The sequence below is a fragment of the Salarias fasciatus genome, chromosome 20, assembly GCF_902148845.1.
Source record: "Salarias fasciatus chromosome 20, fSalaFa1.1, whole genome shotgun sequence".
NCBI classification, from domain to species: domain Eukaryota; kingdom Metazoa; phylum Chordata; class Actinopteri; order Blenniiformes; family Blenniidae; genus Salarias; species Salarias fasciatus.
The window spans coordinates 31,986,258-32,006,889 of NC_043764.1; the positions used below are offsets into that span (position 1 = coordinate 31,986,258).

At 50.3% G+C, this 20,632-nt stretch overlaps 1 protein-coding gene across 1 annotated transcript; it reads right to left on the reverse strand.

Moving 5' to 3' along the window:
- Positions 1 to 2,023: 2,023 nt before the first annotated feature.
- pdyn (prodynorphin) lies at positions 2,024 to 3,769 on the reverse strand. Its single transcript, XM_030119847.1, has 2 exons — positions 3,647 to 3,769; positions 2,024 to 2,554 (listed from the first exon to the last, which is right to left on the reverse strand). The coding sequence occupies exons 1-2, from the start codon at positions 3,767 to 3,769 to the stop codon at positions 2,024 to 2,026; spliced, it is 654 nt and encodes a 217-aa protein (XP_029975707.1).
- Positions 3,770 to 20,632: the final 16,863 nt, after the last annotated feature.

The window sequence follows — 20,632 nt, forward strand, 5'->3', positions numbered from 1 at the left end:
GGTTATTGAGGGTGAGGTGAGAATGGAGCTGGCTGGCCACTACTTTTTCCAGAATTTTGGAAATGAAAGGTCAGTGAGAAATGGGGCGGAGCTTATTAAAGCTGTTAGGATCTGAACTGGGTTTCTTTAGTGTGGGGCTCACAGATGCAGTTTTAAATGAAGAGGGAACAATACCAGAGGAGAGTGAGGAGTGGATGATGGTGCATATGAGAGGGAGGAGAGGGTCCAGCTGGCAGGTAGAGGGCTTTGATTTTTGGATGATATCAGCAATTTCAGAAGGAGTGGGGAGATGAAAACCGGAAAAATAGTGCGAATGCAGGAGAGGGGTGGTGGGGAGGGAGGTGGGCTGGTCAAGCATAGATTCAGGTGGATATTGTTGGTTTTGTGATTGAAAAACTGCATTATGGAGTTACAGGAGTCAGTGGAATGCAGAGGGGGGACAGGGGGAGGCAGGCGGTCCACACGCTGTGGCGTCCCTCCATGTTTCCTCCCAGTGGTTTTCCTGCCAGGTGAGTCTGAGCTGTTGGCAGCTTGTGGTCATCACACGGCTCCTGGTGGTCCAGACCCCGACCCCGCCCCTGACCCCCTCCACAGCAGACCAGGACCACCTGGCACCGTGGTGAAGCAGTGAATACCAACGTCGACACAGAAATAAATTCTTTCTCGTTTGTTAAATGTTTTTTTTTCTGTGAAGTTGTTTTCTTGTTTCATTTGCTCAGAGTGGTCCAGGTTCGCCGCCGAGCCGTTCTCCCCTGATGATGTTTGTTCTCTCAGGCGGGTCGGTGCTTCAGATCTGATCGTGATGGGTTCTGTCTGACAGCTGCTGCACAGCTGGAAGCAGGTCGAGGCTCCGCCCAGCAGGGGGCAGCAGAGCACCTGCACTGCAGGACCTGCTGGACCGGCTGAGCTCAGAGGAAACACGGACTCAGGATCGGACCAGGAGTTCACCCACTGAGGCAAACCACTGCTCCACTGTGCCGCAGTGCCGCTCTTACCTGCTTGACTCAGTTTTGATATTGAATCATGTGGAGAATGAAGGAGAGACTTCAGTGTGTGTGTGTGTGTGTGTGTGTGTGTGTGTGTGTGTGTGTGTGTGTGTGTGTGTGTGTGTGTGTGTGTGTGTGCGCGCGCGCGCGCGTGTGTCAAAGCCATAAAATAATGAAATGTTGTTCTCTCTGAAGTTTTCTGTCCATCACTCCTTCATTTCCTGCAGACTTCGCTCCCTGGTGTCCAGTGTGTACTGTGTAGTGTGTAGTGTGTAGTGTGTAGTATGTGTTTCGTGTGCAGTGTGGTGTGTGTACTATCCAGTGAGTTGTGTTCAGTTTGTACTATCCAGTGTGCAGTGTGGAGAGTCCGGTGTGTAGTATCCCGTGTGTGTTGTGTATATTGTGTGCAGTGCAGTGTGTAATATCCAGTGTGTAGTGTGTGTATAGTGTATTGTGTATTTTGTACAGTATGTAGTATCCAGTGTGCAGTGTGTATTGTGTGTGTGTATTGCATATCGTGTATTGTGTGCAGTACAGTGTGTAGTATACAGTGTGTATTGTGTGTGTATTGTGTGTCCAGTGTGTATTATGTATCGTGTACTGTGTGTGTCCTGTGTGTGTATTGTGTATTTTGTGTAGTGTGTAATATCCAGTGTGCAGTGTGTACTGTGTGCGTACTGTGTGTGTATTGTGTGTGTATTGTGTGTATATTGTGTGCAGTGCAGTGTGTAGTATCCAGTGTGTATTGTGTATTTTGTGCAGTGTGTAATAGCCAGTGTGCAGTGTGTATTGTGTGTGTATTGCGTGTGGATGCTGCAGCGGATCGGTCTGCTCGTGACCCGGGAGGTGAGTGAGGAGCGGGTTCCTGTGGCGGGAACGTGCGGGTTTATTGAACCTTCAGGAGACAGGCTGGTTTATTGAGGACAGACGAAGCAAAGGACAGAGAGTTTCTACACAGAAGAAGAGTCTGCAGTCTGAGGAGGTTCACGGAACAAAGTTCTCCTCTGACCCCGCGGTCCCGGGCCTGTCTGCGGGCTTTATAAGCCGCTCTCCTCGCTGGAGTAGCGCGGCTCCTCCGCGGAGCGCGCGGAGATCTTGAAGTGGCGGCGCAGGAAGCCTCCGTAGCGCTTGTCCCACTTGAGGTTGTTGAGCTTGGGCCGGACCCGCCGCATGAAGCCGCCGTAGCGCTTCTGCAGCTCCTGGCTCTCCTGCTCCGCGGAGCTACTCCTCTTTGACTTGGGCCCGAATTTGCGTAAAAACCCCCCGTAACGTTTGACGTAGGAGCGGAGAAGCTGCTCCTCCTCCGGTGCGTCCTCCGGTGCGTCCCCCGGTGCGTCCCGCTCCTCCAGCCTCTTCAGCCAGTCCTCGTACCGGTGCGGCAGCGGCACAGCGCCGGCCTTCAGCACGGAGTTGTCGCGCCACGGAGAAGTGAAGATTTTGTTCTTGTTCTTGTCGATCCTCTTGATGAAGCCTCCGTAGCGCTTGACCAGGTCGGCCTGCCGGCTGTCGTCCGGCCGCGGGGGCGCGCCGCAGCCCCGCGGCTCGTCCTCACACTCCGCGCTGCACGGCTGCGGGACGCGGAGAGGAGAGGAGAGAGTGAAAACACACCTGTGAAAACACACCTTCACACTGACGGCGCGGCCGCGGGTTTACTGGCTGTCTGGATCGCTCAGCGAGGAGAGGACGGGTTGCGTCCAACAGATAAAACACTGCAGCTGACCCTGACACAGTCACGTCCAGGTGTGACTCTCTGCAGCACACACTCCGTCTGTTCCTGGATGAAAACACTCAGCTCACACTTGGGTTTTTCTAAACGGCTCTGGTGGAAAATCTCCCGCAACATGTGGAAAAGATTGGAGCTTTATTGTCAGTTGTTCTCGTTTCCAACTTTCTCTCTGAAACACCTTCTTATTTATCTGATCAGTAAAACAAAAAAATATTATTTTCTTTAACGTCTTTTTTTTTGTTTGTTTGTTTTTCATTCAACGAAAATTCAAAAACGGAGCTTCATCTGTGCGTAAAATCCACAGAGTTCACCGTAAATACCACTTCAATAATTTTAAACATTGTAAAATGTAATAAAACACTGTAAACCCACCAAAGGCACTACAAGAGCCTCCGAACACCCAGGAGACAGCAGGACAAACCCAGGCGGACCCGGTCAGCGCTGCGGAGGAGCGCGGTGAAACCTCCCGGGTGGATCTAACCATCCCGGGTTTCAGTAACAGCGCGTGCAGCTCGAGCTCGAGCTGACTGCGTCCAGGGGGTCAACTGTTAGTTTGTATTGAAAGAGTCTTTAAAATGAGGAAAAATCACAGAAATGTTAAATATTGGAAAAACAGACAGCCTCCTCCTCTGAGCCTGCTTCTGCAGGTGTCTTCCTTTTAAAAGGAAGTTTTTTTTCTTTCCTCGTTTGCTCGTGTGGATCTGTTGGGTTTTCTCTGATAAAGTGTCTAGAAATGACTACGTTGTAATTGGCGCTGTATAAATTAGGCTGAATCGAACTGGGTTGAAATGCTGTTTGATAAAACAGAAATGCCAGAGTCTCCAGAAGATTCGGGACCTCCGCCTCAGAGCTCGTGATGTTTTTCTCCTGAACATGTGGCTCCACAGGCGGACCGGGACCGGGACCGGGGCCCGGGCCGGGCTGCGGCTCTTACCAGGTTGCTGAGCGCTCCGTCCGGACGCACCACGAGCTGCGCGCATTTCTCACACCGCGAGGAGCAGTCGGTGAAGACCAAGGACGGCAGGCTCAGCATCAGCACCAGGACAGACCACTCCATCCTGACACACACACACACACACACACACACACACACACACACACACACACACACACACCAGAGAGCGGACAGTCAACCTTTTCCAGGATTTTTAAATGAGTGAATTTTCCAGAAATTCACTCATTTAAACACGTAAAAAGTTAATGGATCAAGAGAAGGGAAAAAACTTAGAATCTTCACGACTTAGTTCATTTTAAAGTACTGGATTAAACCCTTCCCGATGTCGTGAAGACGTGTGCGCACTGCGTAATGGCGCACAAGTCCTGCTACGGCTCGGAGCTGGAGCGGCACCGAAGGAGTGGTTTTAAGTCTGAGAAGGAGGAAAAGTGTGGGGTGTGGGGCTCACCTCGGGGTCGGACAGTTTCTTCCAGCCGTGTTCGGACTCTCACAGGCGCATCGAGCATTCAGCAGCTCGCTCTCCGCCCCGCAACTCTGGACTGGTGCGTGAACGTCGACGCTTCGCTTTTTATCACATCAGGTCGGCTGTGTCATCACAGAGAGTGTACCAGGAGCCAATGGGAGGGGGATACACACACACACACACACACACACACACACACACACACACACACACACACCAGAGATTTTACCAACGGCTGCAAAGGGAGGGGCATCATCTTCATCTTCATCGCAGAGGAAACTTGTTGCAGTTCCTGGTGGTTTCACGCAGCAGTTCAAAGTGAAGTTAATTATCTTTGACTAAAATCTTGGACAGCTCCAGTAGTTTCAGGTGAGGTTAACATTACAGCAAAAATAACCAGGTACGCCCGGAATATCAATACACACCTGGTCCGGGGGTGGGTCGGGTCTCAGGTGAGGTTCTGGGTTGAAGAGCAGCCTGGCAGAGGTGCTGGGCTCTCCGGAGGGCCGGACGGTGCCGGTGGGGACCGGGTGTGATCCGGGAGCATTTCTCCCTCCGGGTTCTCCTTCAGGACTCGCTCCACGGCGGAGGAACGTTCTGATTTCACGAGTTGGACCAGCGGTGCAGTGAATCAGCGAGCTCTGACGCTGTGAGGAAGTCCTCGTGGGACACATGGGGACCAAACCTTCCTCTGTCCAGCAGCAGGAGCTCAGCTGGAGGCAGCAGAGGGTGGAGAGGAGGAGGGAACGCTGGAGAACCTGAAATAACCGTCACTTTCCTGAGAATGACCCACCAGACCCAACGTTAACAGTGTCGATGCCCCATTATTCCCCATGTTAAAGGTCCATTCTTCTCTGAAAGCGTCGCTCTATGATAGTTACTGTTATTTAGTGAGCTGGGAAACATATGGACCGTCCCCCACCTCGCAGGGGGACCGGGCTGAAGAGGAGAGCCAGGCCGGAGAGGCTGGGTCAGGACTTCACTGCTGAACTGATTCTGTCTTCAGAGCCGTCCTGCAGGTCTGAGCAGAGAAGCCGGTTCCAGCTCATTTATCACCAAACCAGAACCAACCGGCTCCGTTTCCTCTGTGTGTTTGGACCTTTTCCAATAAGTTTACCGTATCTTGTTATTTTTTAATTAAGTTATCGTCGCAGCAGAGCCGTCACTGCCCACATGACTGATATGACAGGGAAATGACCAGTGAGGGCTGTAATCTGGCGAGTGTCAATATCAAATGGAAATATAATAATGAACTGACACGTTTACGACGGTCATCCAATCTAAAAGAACCATAAAGGTTCCCGGTCCTCACCTCCGCCCCAGTCCACCGTCTGGGTCCTGCGCGGCGCCACAGGCCCTGCTCTGGTCCTGCAGGTTTGAGTCCGTTCATTCTTCTGAAGACACGCGGCTCAGACGACATGTAAACCATCCGGATGCGGGTTTGAACGTTACGGCACGGCCCGCCTCTGACCGCTCTGTGAAACCCAGGAAACGCGCTGAAATATTGACGAGAGCGGTATTGAGTGAGAACTGTCACAGGCCAGGAACACAAACGAACCTTTTCTCATTCCATCAGAAAGGATCAACACGCGCACTGTGTTTGAATACTAGAAGCCAGAACATTGGAATATGTGGCTCATGAGTGCAGTCTTCACCCACTGCTCCACCGCGCCACTGGAGTACTGTTCAGCAGCACAGCCTGGGAGACGCTTCGCTCGTATGGATCTTTTCATAAATATTGTTTCCAAAGTGCTTCATGGGGAGGAGAAGGAGAGGGCTCTTGGCTGAACGGGTTCGAGTGTTCCTCAGACCACAACATGGTGAATGTTCATCCGCTCACCCGGCGTGAGCACCGGGGGCACGTCACTCATCACACTCATCCACAGAGACGGAGAACAGGCGGAACCGGGCATCCCGATGGAGCTACAGTAAAGAATCTAACGGTTACTATGGTAACCAGGTCCTACTTTCTGTCGTGCAGCTTCAATTTTATTAGTTTCTATTTTTTTTTTTTTTTACAAACCAATAAAATGAAAAAAAAGTACAGAAATCAAAGAAATTGTCTTCACCAGAGAAAACGCTTTTCACTCTGCTGACGGTTTGGTTCAAAGTATCAAAATACTTTACTCAGCACCACACACACACACACACACACGCCTGCGTCACATGGTTTCATTTCATTGACTTGTTGGTTTGGTGGTTCTTCCTTCGTGTTGGTCGTCCACTCGTTCTCCGATGGGAGAAGCCTTCAGGCTCAGACCGTTCGCTTCCAGCCAGTCTGACCCACGATAATGAAGCCCTCCTCACTGGGTCTCCAGTACCAGGACTCACTATGGCAACGGGAGCAAAACTTTGGTCTGGAAACCATTTTTTCAGGATTCAAAACAGCTGCAGGAGGAACGGAACGAGGGGAAGTACTGCTGGACGCTCTGACCTTTAACCTGACTGCTGGAAACCAGTCAACCAGCCTCTTGGACTGAGCCGAGAGAGGCGGCCATGGCAGCGGTCAGCGAGGCCTCCACTGCCATCAGCGGGCCAAAGCTTCCTGACATCCACCCCTGCTTCAATTACAATTTCATTTATCAAACGCTTTTGTCCAAAGCGACGTACAACAGTGGGGGCATTTCGAAGAAGGACACTTCGACATGCAGGAGACGGGAATCGAACTCACAACCTGCCGATTCCAGGACGACTGCTCTCCCCACTGAACCACAGCCACCCCCAGCTTCACCCCTCAGGGACAATCCTTCCCCGTCTTCTCTGCCTTGAATGAACGAAGACATGAAACCAATCCACAGGCTCACTGCGGTGCAGAGGTAATCCTGAGGTACTCCGGACTGACCCTGCAGGGCAGAACCCAGAGGAGGAGGCTCTCACACAGACGGTCTTTCACACAGGAACACCAGGGTTCAGCAGCTTCTGGGAAGAAGTTCCTCAGTCTGGTCCTGGTCCTCAGTCTGCTGGTCCTCAGTCTGCTGGTCCTCAGTCTGCTGGTCCTCAGTCTGGTCCTGGTCCTCAGTCTGCTGGTCCTCAGTCTGGTCCTGGTCCTCAGTCTGCTGGTCCTCAGTCTGCTGGTCCTCAGTCTGGTCCTGGTCCTCAGTCTGCTGGTCCTCAGTCTCGTCCTGGTCCTCAGTCTGCTGGTCCTCAGTCTGCTGGTCCTCAGTCTCGTCCTGGTCCTCAGTCTGCTGGTCCTCAGTCTGGTCCTGGTCCTCAGTCTGCTGGTCCTCAGTCTGCTGGTCCTCAGTCTGGTGCTTCATGCTGCCACTGTCTGATCGCCTGATTGGACGTTTCTCTGAGCTGCAGCGTGGTTTCCTGCTGCTGCTCTCCGGCACGGGGAGACGGCGTGACGTTCCTGCTGAGCGGCGTCCTTGAGCTCCAAACAGCTGAAGAGAAGGTGCAGGAGTGTGTGCTGAACGCCAGGCTCCTGTTGCTTCAGCTCCAGGGACGAGGGATCGTTACTGGATACTCATTACAAACATTTTCATTTTACTTGTCTTCCGTACACGTGAGAGAATGATCTGCTGGGAGTCCCTCAGGAACCAGAGCAGCATGTTTCCTGTGAGTGAAGGTTTCAGCATCCATGCTGCTTTGGAGCGATCAGCTGAGCGGAGGCATCCTAACGGCACCAGGCGGTGAGGGGAGAACGCATTGATTCCACAGCGAGAGAACATCTCGTCCTTCAGCAGCCAAAGCGCAGCGAAGTGGAACGGAGAAGTGTGAAGATGAGAGCAGCTTCCGAGACTTCAGCACCTGGAAGACGTCTGGACGCGAACGGCGGGCGGCAGGAACCAGAGAGAAAAGAAAACTGAACTCAGAAAACAGTCAAACAGTGGAGCACTGCGGCCACACATGGGAGAAGTTTGTGATGGGGAAGGGAATGAACGCATGAACGCAATGGAGAGTTACAGCAACAAAGAAAGAAGCTTCCGCTGTGGTCTGGCATGCTGTTCAGTCTGCATGAGTGTTACTGTAATTCCATTTATACTGAAGTCTCAAGCTTGGTGCAGCTGACTGTTCCCCCTTACTTTACTGATTCCCTCCAGGACTGCAGGGCCGGCCCGGGCTTCGGAGGCGAGCCCGAGACGAGCGCCCCTTGGGAGGTGCTGAGGAGCGATGCCGAACGATACCGATCAGTGCCGAGCAGCGCCGAGGAGCGCGGTGCGTCGGACCACTGCACAGCGGGGCACACGGTCACACAGCGTCGTGGTGCCCCTTGTACGACCGTGGCGCCCCCCCCCCCCCCCCCCCCCCCCCCCCCCCCGGGACATGGCGCCCTAGGCAGCCGCCTAGTTCGCCTACGCCTAGAGCCGACCCTGTAGACGGTAACAGTCACCAGCTCCAGGCTGGCAGCTTCCTGGAGTGTTAAATACAGATCAGATAACCAACCGCAGCAGGCAGCAGGCGCACCGCAACATGGTGAATTCATCCATCTGCACACACTGCTTCATCGAGACAGGTGTGCTGAAGCAGCAGTGTGATGGAGTGTGTTATGTTGCAGTTTTGCACACGTCAACACACACGAACCGTTTCTGAATTAGTCCCTCACACTGCTGGAAAGCAGCTCTGAACCACATGACTCGCCATCTTCAGTACTTCCTGAATGTGGATCATGTGATCATGTCACAAAGCATTATGGGAATGCCTGAATGGGGGGATGTTGGCGCGTCGTTGTCACGGTGCTTCATGTGAAGGGGACAGTCTGATCTCTCCGCTGTGCGATACTGAAAGTGATCGCGGAAACAGAAGATACAGGACTGACTCACCTGTTGAGCGACGAGCATGCTAACCTGGCAGCAGCACCAAGTCGCTCGCTTTTATTGAGAACCTTTCACTTCACTAAAAACTGACGTCCTCTCACTTTTGTTCCCTCCTTTTACGTGCAGAGAGCTCTTTCAGGGTCCTTGTTTTTACCGGCTGCTTTCAGCTCACTGAGGCGGCGGACTGTTTCTCGATCCCGCCTCTCGTCAGGACGGAGTCATGGTCGGCCAGCGAACGTCCTCCTTTTCACCAACTCTCCTTTTGTTTGTCCATTCAGCGGCCCGTCTTTGAAGCTCCGCCGCCGAGTCGTGTTTGATTAGGTCAGAGGTCAGAGGTCAGCGGCGTCTCGACGCGTCCGCTCTCAGAACGTCATTCGCGGCGTTCAGACGGAGCGCGACGCGAGTGACGAGGTCGCCGCGCCTCCCATGAAATATTTAGAGTTCCCCCGTGCTCGCCGGCATCATCGCCACCTCGTGCTTCACCTCGCCTCTTTATTCAATGAGGTGCAAACGCAGGAAGTGGTTCTCCGCCCTTCAGGAGGGTTTATTTCTGGTTGTGATGGCAGTTCTTCTGAACGGCTGCTATGGTTACCTTCACACCAGATACGGCGAGGCGCTCAGGTTGGCGGTGTTGTTTTCGTCTTTGTGCTCGTCTCCCTTTTGTCTCCCGACGGAACGTCCTCATTGGTGGACGAGCGAGGCGTCATCCAGTCAGTGGGAGGGAGGGAGAGCGAGAGGGGAGCCGGGCGAGCGTGAGGCGAGGATGAGGATGAGGAAGAGGAAGAGCCTGGAGAGAGGTCGCAGAAAACCCACTCACTCACTCACTCACTCACTGGTTCCTCACTCACTCACTCACTCACTGGTTCACTCACTCACTCACTGGTTCCTCACTCACTCACTCACTCACTGGTTCACTCACTCACTCACTGGTTTACTCACTCACTCACTCACTCACTCACTCACTCACTGGTTCACTCACTCCCTCACCCGGGGTGATCATGTGTGTGTTGCCTTACAGGACGATGTGACTGGATGAGCTGAGGGAAATGAAACCATGAGGACCCTCATTGTTTCACGCTCATTGAACTCAAGACAAACAATCCCCGGCTCCTGTCTGAGCAGTAAATCACCACACGCAAGATAACAGCAGGATTTACTCTGTGTGTGTGTGTGTGTGTGTGTGTGTGTGTGTGTGTGTGTGTGTGTGTGTGTGTGTGTTTGTGTGTGTGTGTGTGTGTGTGTGTTTGTGTGTGTGTTCCAGGTTTACCTTCACAGGTTGGAGATTTTGGACATGGTAGGGTTAGGGGTTGGAAAAGAATTGAGTAAATGAGAAGACACTACTAATACGGAGACACAGGTGTGTGTGTGTGTGTGTGTGTGTGTGTGTGTGTGTGTGTGTGTGTGTGTGTGGGAGTAGAATGACATGTTCCGTGTGAGAGGTGTCTCTAGGTTACTGGGGAATGGAAATGCAAACAAGGCAGCTCAAACAGAGGAGGGGGGGCTGATCAGACCTGGGGCCACACACACACTGCTGAGCGCCGGGTGTGAGGGAGGGGGTGTCGGTGTGGGTGTTCGTGAGGGTTCGAACCGCGTCTCCTCTGGCGAAGTGCTGGATGTTTGATCAGTGGAGTCGGCGGCGCAGAGAGCGTCTCAGTCTCTGTTTCAGGTCGTCCTCAGCAGGTTTCACACGTCGCTGCTTCGGTTTTTATTCTGCTTGGTTCCGCTCAGACAAACCGCGGGGTGTGAGTGTGTTCTGCTCAGCTCGTTTGGCATCAGAGGTGCAGCTTCGCACATTCAGACCTATACTGTGTTCAGAAATAGGCGCTTTAGGAAGGACTTTCAGAGTGCTATATGTGTTTACTGGAATATTCCAGTTCCACGTTTCTTTGTCGGAGTGCTGTTCCTTCAGTCCGGGCGGTCTGCTCCAGCCTCTGTGGTTGGAAGTCATGATCAATGCAGCTCTGAGATCCAACATGACAGCAACACAATCATCTGACTCTAAAGATCTGGACAAAAGAGATCGGATATTTAATAATCCAATTGGATTATTTGGGGGGTTTTTTTTCCAACCACTGGGTAAAGACACTTTCCCAGGAGGATTGATACCATATGACTGGTTAGTGAGCAGAGCCCAGGTACAGCCCTCCACTGCTGCCAGGTGAAACAGGAAGTGACCGGATTCACAGGAAGAGGAAGGAACGAGCAGACATGCAGAAGAACAGTCACATCCATGTTGGTTGTCGTCTACTGTGCAGGAACAGCTGTATGAACCACGTAATGCACAATGAGGGACGGACCAGCCGTCTAACCTGGGGCTGCGGCGTGCCGGGGTCACGGGGTCACGGGGCGGTACTGAGACCCAGCAGTGAAAACACTGATGGTTAAGAATAAGATCAGGGGGTTTTCACCAGCTGATCTGCTTGGGGACTGATCAGTGAGCTGTGGACTGTAGTCTGGACTCTTCTGCACTTGAGCCAGATGTTGACCTCCGATGAAAAGACATGCTCTGTGCTGCGAGCATCTGTAGGGCTGTTCACCTTTGCAGTGAAACACAGGAGAGAGGCGGCTTTGCCGAAGGCTCTCCAGTTCATGTGATCATTCATCCCAGTGAAAATCAGAGTGAGTGCATGAGGACCGGGCAGTGTGGCCATCGTGGTTCATGTGAGCAAACTTTCCCATCAGTCACTTCATCGCTGTCACTGGTTTGATGGCAGCCACTGGAGGTGTAGCACTGAGAGCTGATCTTATCGAGAACAAGCTGTGTCTGATCTGCTTGTTAATAACTCATAATCATGAGAGGAGATAGATTTTAGTCCTCTCTGCTGAAGAGGAGATGAACCACAGCAGGGTTATATCCACCTAATGCGTCCCGCAGATCAATAATTCGGCTGGTTTGTAGACGCGAAGTGAAAGAGTGTTTATCAGGTGTAACACTTCCTCCAGCAGAGAGGAAATGATCTGTCACTCAGCAGCACCTCGGTGCTGAAAACAGCTGCATTCATGATGGCTCGGAAAGACCGTCAGTGAATCTTTATTGTCTGTGGTCATTATGGAGCAGATCGATCCCCAGCTCCTTCACGTACTGCTGAAGTGCTTTGGAGCAACATGTGGAGGTTGAGTTGTGTTTGAATCTGATCATCTGCGTTGTGGCTGCAGTGTTTCAGTTCCCCCTCTCCACCAGCAGGGGGCAGTGCATTCGGTCTGCTCAGGCTGTGTTTCGGCTGGACTCCACCGAGCAGCCAGCAGCTCTGCTGCTGCTTTCTCACCACCAACTCCTCTTCTGTCAGAAATCAGCCACAAAACCAGGAAAGACTAGAACGGGTTCTGGACACGAACTTCTTTCCTCTATACGAACGAGTCTGACTGAGCTGTCTGTCGCTCCAAAGATGAAAAATGACTCAGGAGAAGAAATCATGCAAGCATATTCTGTACCATGTTATCCTGTCCTGGTTCTGGTCCTGTCCTGGTTCTGATCACGGGGTTAGTCTGGAAAATGGTTGAATTGCTTACATCTTGTATCTTCATTTAGTTTCCTAGAGCCCATCATAGACCAGAGACCAGGTTCTAGAGCTCATCATAGACCAGAGATCAGGTTCTAGAGATCATCATAGACCAGAGATCAGGTTCTAGAGATCATCATAGACCAGAGATCAGGTTCTAGAGCTCATCATAAACCAGAGACAGCTCTATTCTAAGTTACTAATGATCTTCTCATGGCCTCACACAAGGGACTGGTCTCAGTTCTTGCCCTGTGCTGGTCTCAGTTCTGGTCTCTGTTCTGGTTCTGGTTGACTGTCAGTGATCCCAGTGATCAGAACCTGCTCCTACAGAGACTGGAACAGATGATCTGGATTAAAGGTTCAGCATCAAACTGGTCTGGATCCTGCTGATCAGACCAGATCCATTTGGATCCTGTTGATGACTCTTCAGCTCAGACTGAAGTTAAACATGGAGTTCCACTGGGTTCTGTATTAGACCCTATACTGTTTGCATTATACCTGCTTCCTGTAGAGAACCCCGTCAGGGAACACTCCACTGCTCTGCAGATGAAGCGTTATTGATCTGTTGATCTGTTTCGTCCGGCCGGAGCTCTGGAGGTGAGCCCTCTGTCCACAGCTGCAGCCGTCCAGTCAGTCTGTTCAGGAGTACTGGTCACGGTGAGTGGTGTCTGCTGGTCCTTGTGTCCTCTGCTCAGACCCTGCCGTCGTCTCTCCGTGCTGCGGCGGTCTTGTGGTTGTCCTCGGCTGGACAGGGGCGTCCTCATTCTGCTCTGACCAAACAGGCTCCGTTTTACCATCCCTGTGGCTAAAACTGATATTACTGTTTCCTTTTCCTTTACCTCAGTCTCACTTATCTTAAAAACTATGGGTCAGTGTGACACGTGATCCTCACTGGGGTCTTTTTTCCAGGAAATGATACAAAACTCTATGGTGGTTTAATGAGTAACTACGAGTATCCCGGTGGGTGAGTGTTCACCGAGCCGACCTCCAGCTGGACGACGTGAGACTGGAAACCAGTCTGCTGCCGATGTGGGCAGGAAACCTGTCTGGAATTCAAACAAAGCCTTCCTCTGAAGCTGGATGAGATGATACATGAGAGCAAAGTAGATAAATCAGAGCCATTCTGAAGGTTTTAGAGCGCTCCCGCTGGAGAAATGAAGTGTTATGTGCTCATCGTGACACCGGCTTCATGGAGGCGGCAGCCAGCTCTCACTTCACTGCCTCTCACCGCTGTCAGCATCTGACTCCTATAAATCACTGTTGTGAATGAGAGAAAACGAAAGCAAATCGTCTCGCAGTCCAAACTGTCACAGATCTCCATCAAACACGTAATTACATACCTCCACAATCACAAGCAGCTAAACTCGACACGCAAGGCCACCTTCTCCAGAGGACATGTGTGATTTCACGTTGAGATTCAGAGACCAGGGTGTTCTGAGAGTCCAGAGGGCGTGAGGCCGGGCTGAGAGGAGCGCTGCACGTCTCCTTCATCCCACCCTGGTAAACCTGCTCCCCCCAGATAACTGGTACAGGACCTTAAAGACCAGGACCAACAGTCTCTGAACCCCCTGTTCCACCTGCTCCCTTCAACGCTTAGCAAACATTTTAATAAAACAAATATTCAAAGGAACAAACCTGCAGAACCAGACTCAGAGGAGACTTCCTGCTGATCTGGATGGAGCTTAGTGGACAGAAATGGACAGAAATGGACAGAAATGGAGAGAAGGGGTGTGCTGGGTGTACTGGGTGTGCTGGGTGGGGTGGGTGGGGGCTGCAGTCACCGTCTTCCTGGCTATAGTTGATATCTGAAAGGAGTTTTTCATCTATATTCTGTTCAGCATCAGAAGCTTGAAAGTGGAGCCCTGACGTCTGATCCGGCTGCACTTTGCGTTCGGTGTGTTTCTCTCATGTTTCCAGGAGTGACGCTGAACGGACAAACGGCGGGTTTTCACAGAGCAGAGACCCGAGCGGATCCCACTTCAGCAGCACTACAGAGGGAACTACACACAAAAGACGCCGGCAGAATGTCTCCGTATCTCCATACATGTCCATCTACCTCAGCGGCGCTGGCCTTCAAGTTGCCGTGGTAACTCCGGCTATGAGCACGACTGAGTCACACGCTGAAGTGAGCGTCCGTGAAACTTGTGAAAGATTTGTATCCTTGAGCGGAACAGGAAAAGAATAGATACTAATGTCTTTAGGCAAGGAGACGACCAGAGAGACACCAAGGTCAACACACACACACACACACACATTTGAATGTGCATGTGCACGCACATTCACAAGGAAAACAGGCACACAAAGGCTCTCACACAGAAGTGTACACACGCACACACACACACGCACGCTCACTCACACACACACACACACACACACACACACACACACACACACACACACACACACACACACACACACAAACAAATTAAATTTGAGATTTAATCTCATTTAAATTTGCAGGATTTTAAATCACCAGATCAGATGTCCAGCTGTGGAGCTCCAGCTGTGGAGGAGCTCCAGCTGTGGAGGAGGTCCAGCTGTGGAGGAGGTCCAGCTGTGGAGGAGGTCCAGCTGTGGAGCTCCAGCTGTGGAGGAGGTCCAGCTGTGGAGGAGCTCCAGCTGTGGAGGAGGACCAGCTGTGGAGGAGGTCCAGCTGTGGAGGAGGTCCAGCTGTGGAGGAGGTCCAGCTGTGGAGGAGGTCCAGCTGTGGAGCTCCAGCTGTGGAGGAGGTCCAGCTGTGGAGGAGGTCCAGCTGTGGAGGAGGTCCAGCTGTGGAGGAGGACCAGCTGTGGAGCTCCAGCTGTGGAGGCTCACCTGGTACCTGATGCTCTTCGCTCCTCCCCCCGGCTCAGTTGCTTCTCTGTGGACTGCCTGCTGATGCCACATGTGGCCAGCAGGGGGCAGTAGAGCCTGCTGCTGACAGGCAGTGACTGCTGCAGGTGGAGAGAGCTGCAGCATCAATACCCAGAAGAAAAGCTTCCTGTGTCCTCCTTGTTTGCCTCTCCTGTTCGTGTTTGTCTCAAAAGCTCCTGCTCTACAATGTCAACAGGTTTCCAGCAGAATAAAGCTTTTAATGTTTTCAGGCTCTTCTTTCTGACTGCCAGGATATTGATTTAAAAAAAATCAATGACATTATTCAGCCATTGACAGACATCTGGAGTCTTTCTTTCTGAAGTGGTAAACATCAAACACTACTACTACTATGAATACTTTTTAAATGTGGGAACAGCCAGCAGTAACTAGCACTTTCCTTCCTGCCAGTTTTTCTTCATCTCAGAGAGAAAAACCTCTTTGAGGCTGGAACAGAAGACTCCAGAGTCAGTGTGGATCACGGGATCAGCACTTCTTCAGCCACAGTGTTTAACAGTTGTTTTACACATTATAATGAACATTTTCACACAGTTAACAGGTCTTTACACTCAAGAAGCAAAACACCTGTCCAGAGAAGCACAACAATCAGCTCAGGCTCAGCTTCACACTTTTTGTTAAATATTACACACAGTCATTCAAGCAGTTCTTATCCAAACACTCTTCCTTCCAGCTTTAAACTGCAGTTTAATCCTTCGGGTTATTTCGACGCCAGCAGCTCCCAGTCTCTGCAGCAGATGTGAAGGTAACCACCAGCTCAACGTTTCACACACAAGACAGCCTCTGCAGTCATGTCTTCAGGTTCTCCTCCAGTCACTTAGCGCCCCCTATTGTTCTAAAGAGGTGGAGTAATGGGACAACGTGCACTGTTGTCCTTTTTCCTCAACACTGTGGAGGATTTTTCCATGATGACTGTGGTGCTGCGACGTTTCTGAGAAGTACTGTGTGACTGTGAGCAGGGATGAAGCTGTGGGGATCCGTGGGTGTGACCAGACCAACACCTCAGGTTTCAGGCTGAGTTTGAAGAAACTTTACTGTTAAAAAATGAGGCAATCCCATTTTGAAGATTCAGATTCAGAAAACTCTATTCATCCCTCAAGGAACAATTCACTTGCAGCCTCAGTGAGCTTTCACATTCAGGCATACACTCATTCCACAACTCAATACATAATCAGTCGAATCAATCAGTGAAGGAAACAAGTCCACCTTTCATATGGAGCTGAGCGAGATTTCTGAACAGCACGTACAACCACATACAGAATAAAAACAAGGCAGTAGAAATAATAATAATGATAATAATAATAATAATAATAATAATAATAATAATAATAAAAACGCAATAAGACAAGAAATAAAATGTTCAAGCTGTGAGTGAAACACAGAAAGAAGGCAAACTTCAGGTCCATCGGGTCGAACCGCAGTCCCCTCCAGACAGCCTCCCAGGAGGAACCTGGCATCAGGCACAGTGGTCACCGGCCCCAAATGAAGAAATGACGCATTTCTAAATTTCTACGTGGAACGCTACACCTCAGAGTCTGGAAGAATAAAATCCCCTGGAGACGTTTCCGTATCCTAAAGTCGGTGGAGACAAACTGTTCTCACCAAACTCACCGGTGAAGCGCGAGGCAGCCGGACAGCTGTCAGTCAACCGGATAAAGACGATTATTAAATCCCTCTATTTGTTCAGATATTTTCTGATTTATTGAGCAGACAATAGCATCACTTCTGTGGCTGAATAAGCCTCTTTGCATCACAGTTCCCCAAAAGGCCAATCTAAAGGCCCATCATTGGGCATGTGGCATTAAGAAGCTTTGGTTGGTTTGACAGTGAAGCTGAAACCAGTCCCTCATGGGCTCCAGCAGAACTGCAGTCTTCAAGGTTTTCTTTTCAATTCCTCCTTACTGCACATCTTCCTCTGAAGAGGAACAACGTCTCACAGCATCTTGTTAACAACCCACTGATAATTTGGCTGCTGAGCGGATCTGGAAACATTATGGTCTGAATGGCGGTTCGACTTTGGCCCAGATTGCTATAAAACATCAGTTTACGCCCGACAGGGGCCTGCTCCATGTCAAGGATATTTACAAAGAAAACATTTGAATTGATTTTACAGTTTGCAGCCAGTCTGGAACTACTTCACGCTTAGCTTTTCTGCAAGCCAGGCACTTGGTCCAAAGCACCTGCCGTCATGTCCCGAACCTCCCACCTGGATCTCTGACCCGCTCCGTGCTCTCCCTCCACCCCGACCAGAGACGCTCCAGGCCTGTGGTGTAAACGCCGCTGATTCCCTCGGCTCAAACGACCACAGTGAAACAGACCTGGGTGGAGGATACACTGAGGGAGAATCAGTCTGGAGGAGCTACTCCTCCAAACCTGGCAACCCTTCAAAGACAATTTAGCTGAAACTACAACTCATCTGGAACATGATTTGCTGATAGGTTCAGGGTTCTGGCTAGCTGTTCTCGGAATTTATTTAGGAAAGTAGAAATGAAAAATTTCAGTTTTTTTTTTTTTTTTTTTTTTTAAAGAGAGAGAGCCTAATTAAATTAAAACCTAAAATTCCAAAGCGGATGTGGATCAGAAAGTTTGTTCAGTGTACAGTTATAGTGGATGATGACCTGAAGTCAGGAAGCGTTGCTTCCCACACAGCGACGTGTCCCTGGTTCAACTCCTGATGATCGCTACGCCGTGGTCAAAGCCTCTGTTAATTCCTTTTTTGATAAGAGCCACAACTGAAGCTTTGCTGACCGCTGAGCTGAGAGAATGGACAGTCTGACCCGTGAGCCCAGCCGCCTGGTATGCAGCTGAACAATGCCGCACGGCGAGGTGAGATACAAAGGCAGGCCCTGTTTTCATGTCGCTCTGGAGCCTGTCAAAGCAGAGGGCTGCATGCACAGTCATGCCTGCTGGTCGCAGTAACTACCACTGCACAGTAACTAGCATAAACTCTATTTCATTCAAAAATCAGTCAAATTGAACCCCAGATCTCAACAAGTCTCCACTTATTACATTGAACAAACACAAACAGAATTAGCTTGGTGTGCCACCCAGAGGCCTCATTTCTAAATGCTGTTTACTCACAAAACAAGGCCAGAACGACGGGTACGTCACTTCGTACGCAACATTGGGATTTATGAAAAAATATAAGCTTGATGCGCAGCGGCACGTGAATTTTGATCTTTGAGCACAAACATTTTGGAGAGAGAGGAAGGAGGACAGATGGTGAGGCGGAGAACTAAAGCCAGATTCATCCCATATCAGACTGATGGTTTCATGCAGCTTTCAGCAGTTTTTAACAGCATTACAAGCTGCATTTTCAGGCATGACTTCCTAAACTGCTCATCATGATGTGCACACTCTCCCCACAAGTTTATTTTGTGCGTAAGCGTTTAGAAATGAGGCCTCTTGGTTCTCGTTCATCATGAGTGTGTAGAAAAGGTTCTAAATTTTGCCTCACAAATGAAATTTAGAATGTGTGTGAGTGCAACAACAACAACGACAACAACAAAAAAAGACAAATATGCATGTCGTACACACACCAGCAGTGTTGTTAAATCCTACCTGTTCTTTTCCTCCATGAGGATCATTTGTCTCCGTAAATGCCTCCAATTCATCAGATATGTCAGCAACACACCTCTTTATAAGCAAAGCTGACCACAGCTCATTCTGCGGGGTCACAGGAGAAATCATCGCCAGCAGAACCAACGTTTTTTAAAAAGTGGTTTGATGTTAAACCGACTGCTAAAAACCCAGAGATCACAGCAGCTGGATGAGCTCTGGGACGGCTTCACTTCTTCACGTCTCTCCCTCCATAGTGTGTAAATCACAGCACAGATCCATTATTATGGTCTGTTACTGCACCACTGGACTCACAGAACCCTGCAGAACTCTCAGGCAAAACAAGGAAACAGAACTTTACCTCCTGAGACGACGCTCTGCGCTCTCAGCAAACTCATCAGCTCCACTCGGAGCACTGGCTCCCCTCATGGTTCTCCAAATCTTCCAGATGAGCACTTCACACATTTCAAACTTTCACATAAACTTCTGCTTCTGTAGATGAAAGGACTAATTGAGCACTTTGATAAGAAGGAAGCAGAGGACATCATGTGGTGTTTGAGACTGCTGAGCGGCTGCTTCGACCCTCTTCATGCTCTCTGTCAGTAGTTCCACTGTTCTACCTCTGGTGTGTGTGTGTGTGTGTGTGTGTGTGTAAGCATGATCAGAGTTGTGCTTGTGTTTACATACATTCTTAAGTACAAGAACAAGTTGATAAATTCCAGACTGTGCACAGGAATGTTGATACACACTCACTACACACACATCTGTGAGTACACTGATGAGGCCCTGGGACTCTTCCACTGAGGAGCTGCTGTGATGGACGGGGGCGGAGCTTAGTAGAGTCCACAAATCACTGATTAACAATATCAATGAATAAGATCAAATTAAACCATGGCTGCTGCTCAGGGAGGATCTTTTAGTCCATCACTGTCTGGTTTATAAACACACTGTATTTAAGTTAACAGCCTCAAGTTGGAGCTGTGGACTGTGGTAGTTTGGGGGAAAATTATTTGTCTTGGAATGATTTCTTAAATGTAAATGTACAAAAACAGAAATCTCAATAAAAAAATAAATAAAAGCCAGGGCTTGTATTAGAGACAGACCGGAGGAAACATTGCCAATGGAGACATTTAGACTGGCTTCCTTAATACTGGTTTTCCTAATGCTCCATAAAAATTCAGAGGAGAGCGACGTGGAGCTGCATGGAGAGTATAAGACTATGTTTCAGAAGTTATGTAACTGAATACTTCATTGATATGGAGCATGTGAAGCAGAAGAGATATTTACACTTAAATGTAAATGCTGAATTTTTACTTCAATCACAAAATGCCGATGCAATGCAACAGTTTTACCTCCTTTTTTTCTTCAGTGAAACTAATATTATCCATATTATTATTATTGTTACTACAGTTGTTGTTGTTGTTGTTACTATTGTTGTTGTTGTTATCATGCTTTATGCCATGATATATGATCACACCCACTAACCATGAGGCTCCGCCCTGAGACCACCACGTTCTCCAGAAGAACTCCGTGTTCCCTCGGATGTGCCGACAGTGGCTTCTTGCTGGATTTGCAGGGGCCGTGTTTGGTCCGCGGGCCTGGGGTTTGAAGCTCGTGCTGCGGCCACGTGCTGTGTCCTCTCCCGTGTCCGTCCACGCTGCTGCAGACACGCAGATTACACGAGGAGAACATGGGAACGGAGGACGGAGGAGGCGGGGCCGCTCCGGCAGCTCCCTCCAATCAGCGGGCGGGGCCGCGACCCGAAGCCCCGCCCCTCTGCCCGAAGCCCCGCCCAGTGTTCTCAGCCGAGCTGCGGGAA

Bases quoted from the DNA above. Each gene is read 5' to 3' on its own strand.
- pdyn (XM_030119847.1), bottom strand. From the start codon at position 3,769: ATGGAGTGGTCTGTCCTGGTGCTGATGCTGAGCCTGCCGTCCTTGGTC. The intron at 2,555-3,646 runs GTAAGAGCCGCA...CGCGTCCCGCAG, and splicing joins ACGGAGCGCTCAGCAACCTG to CCGTGCAGCGCGGAGTGTGA.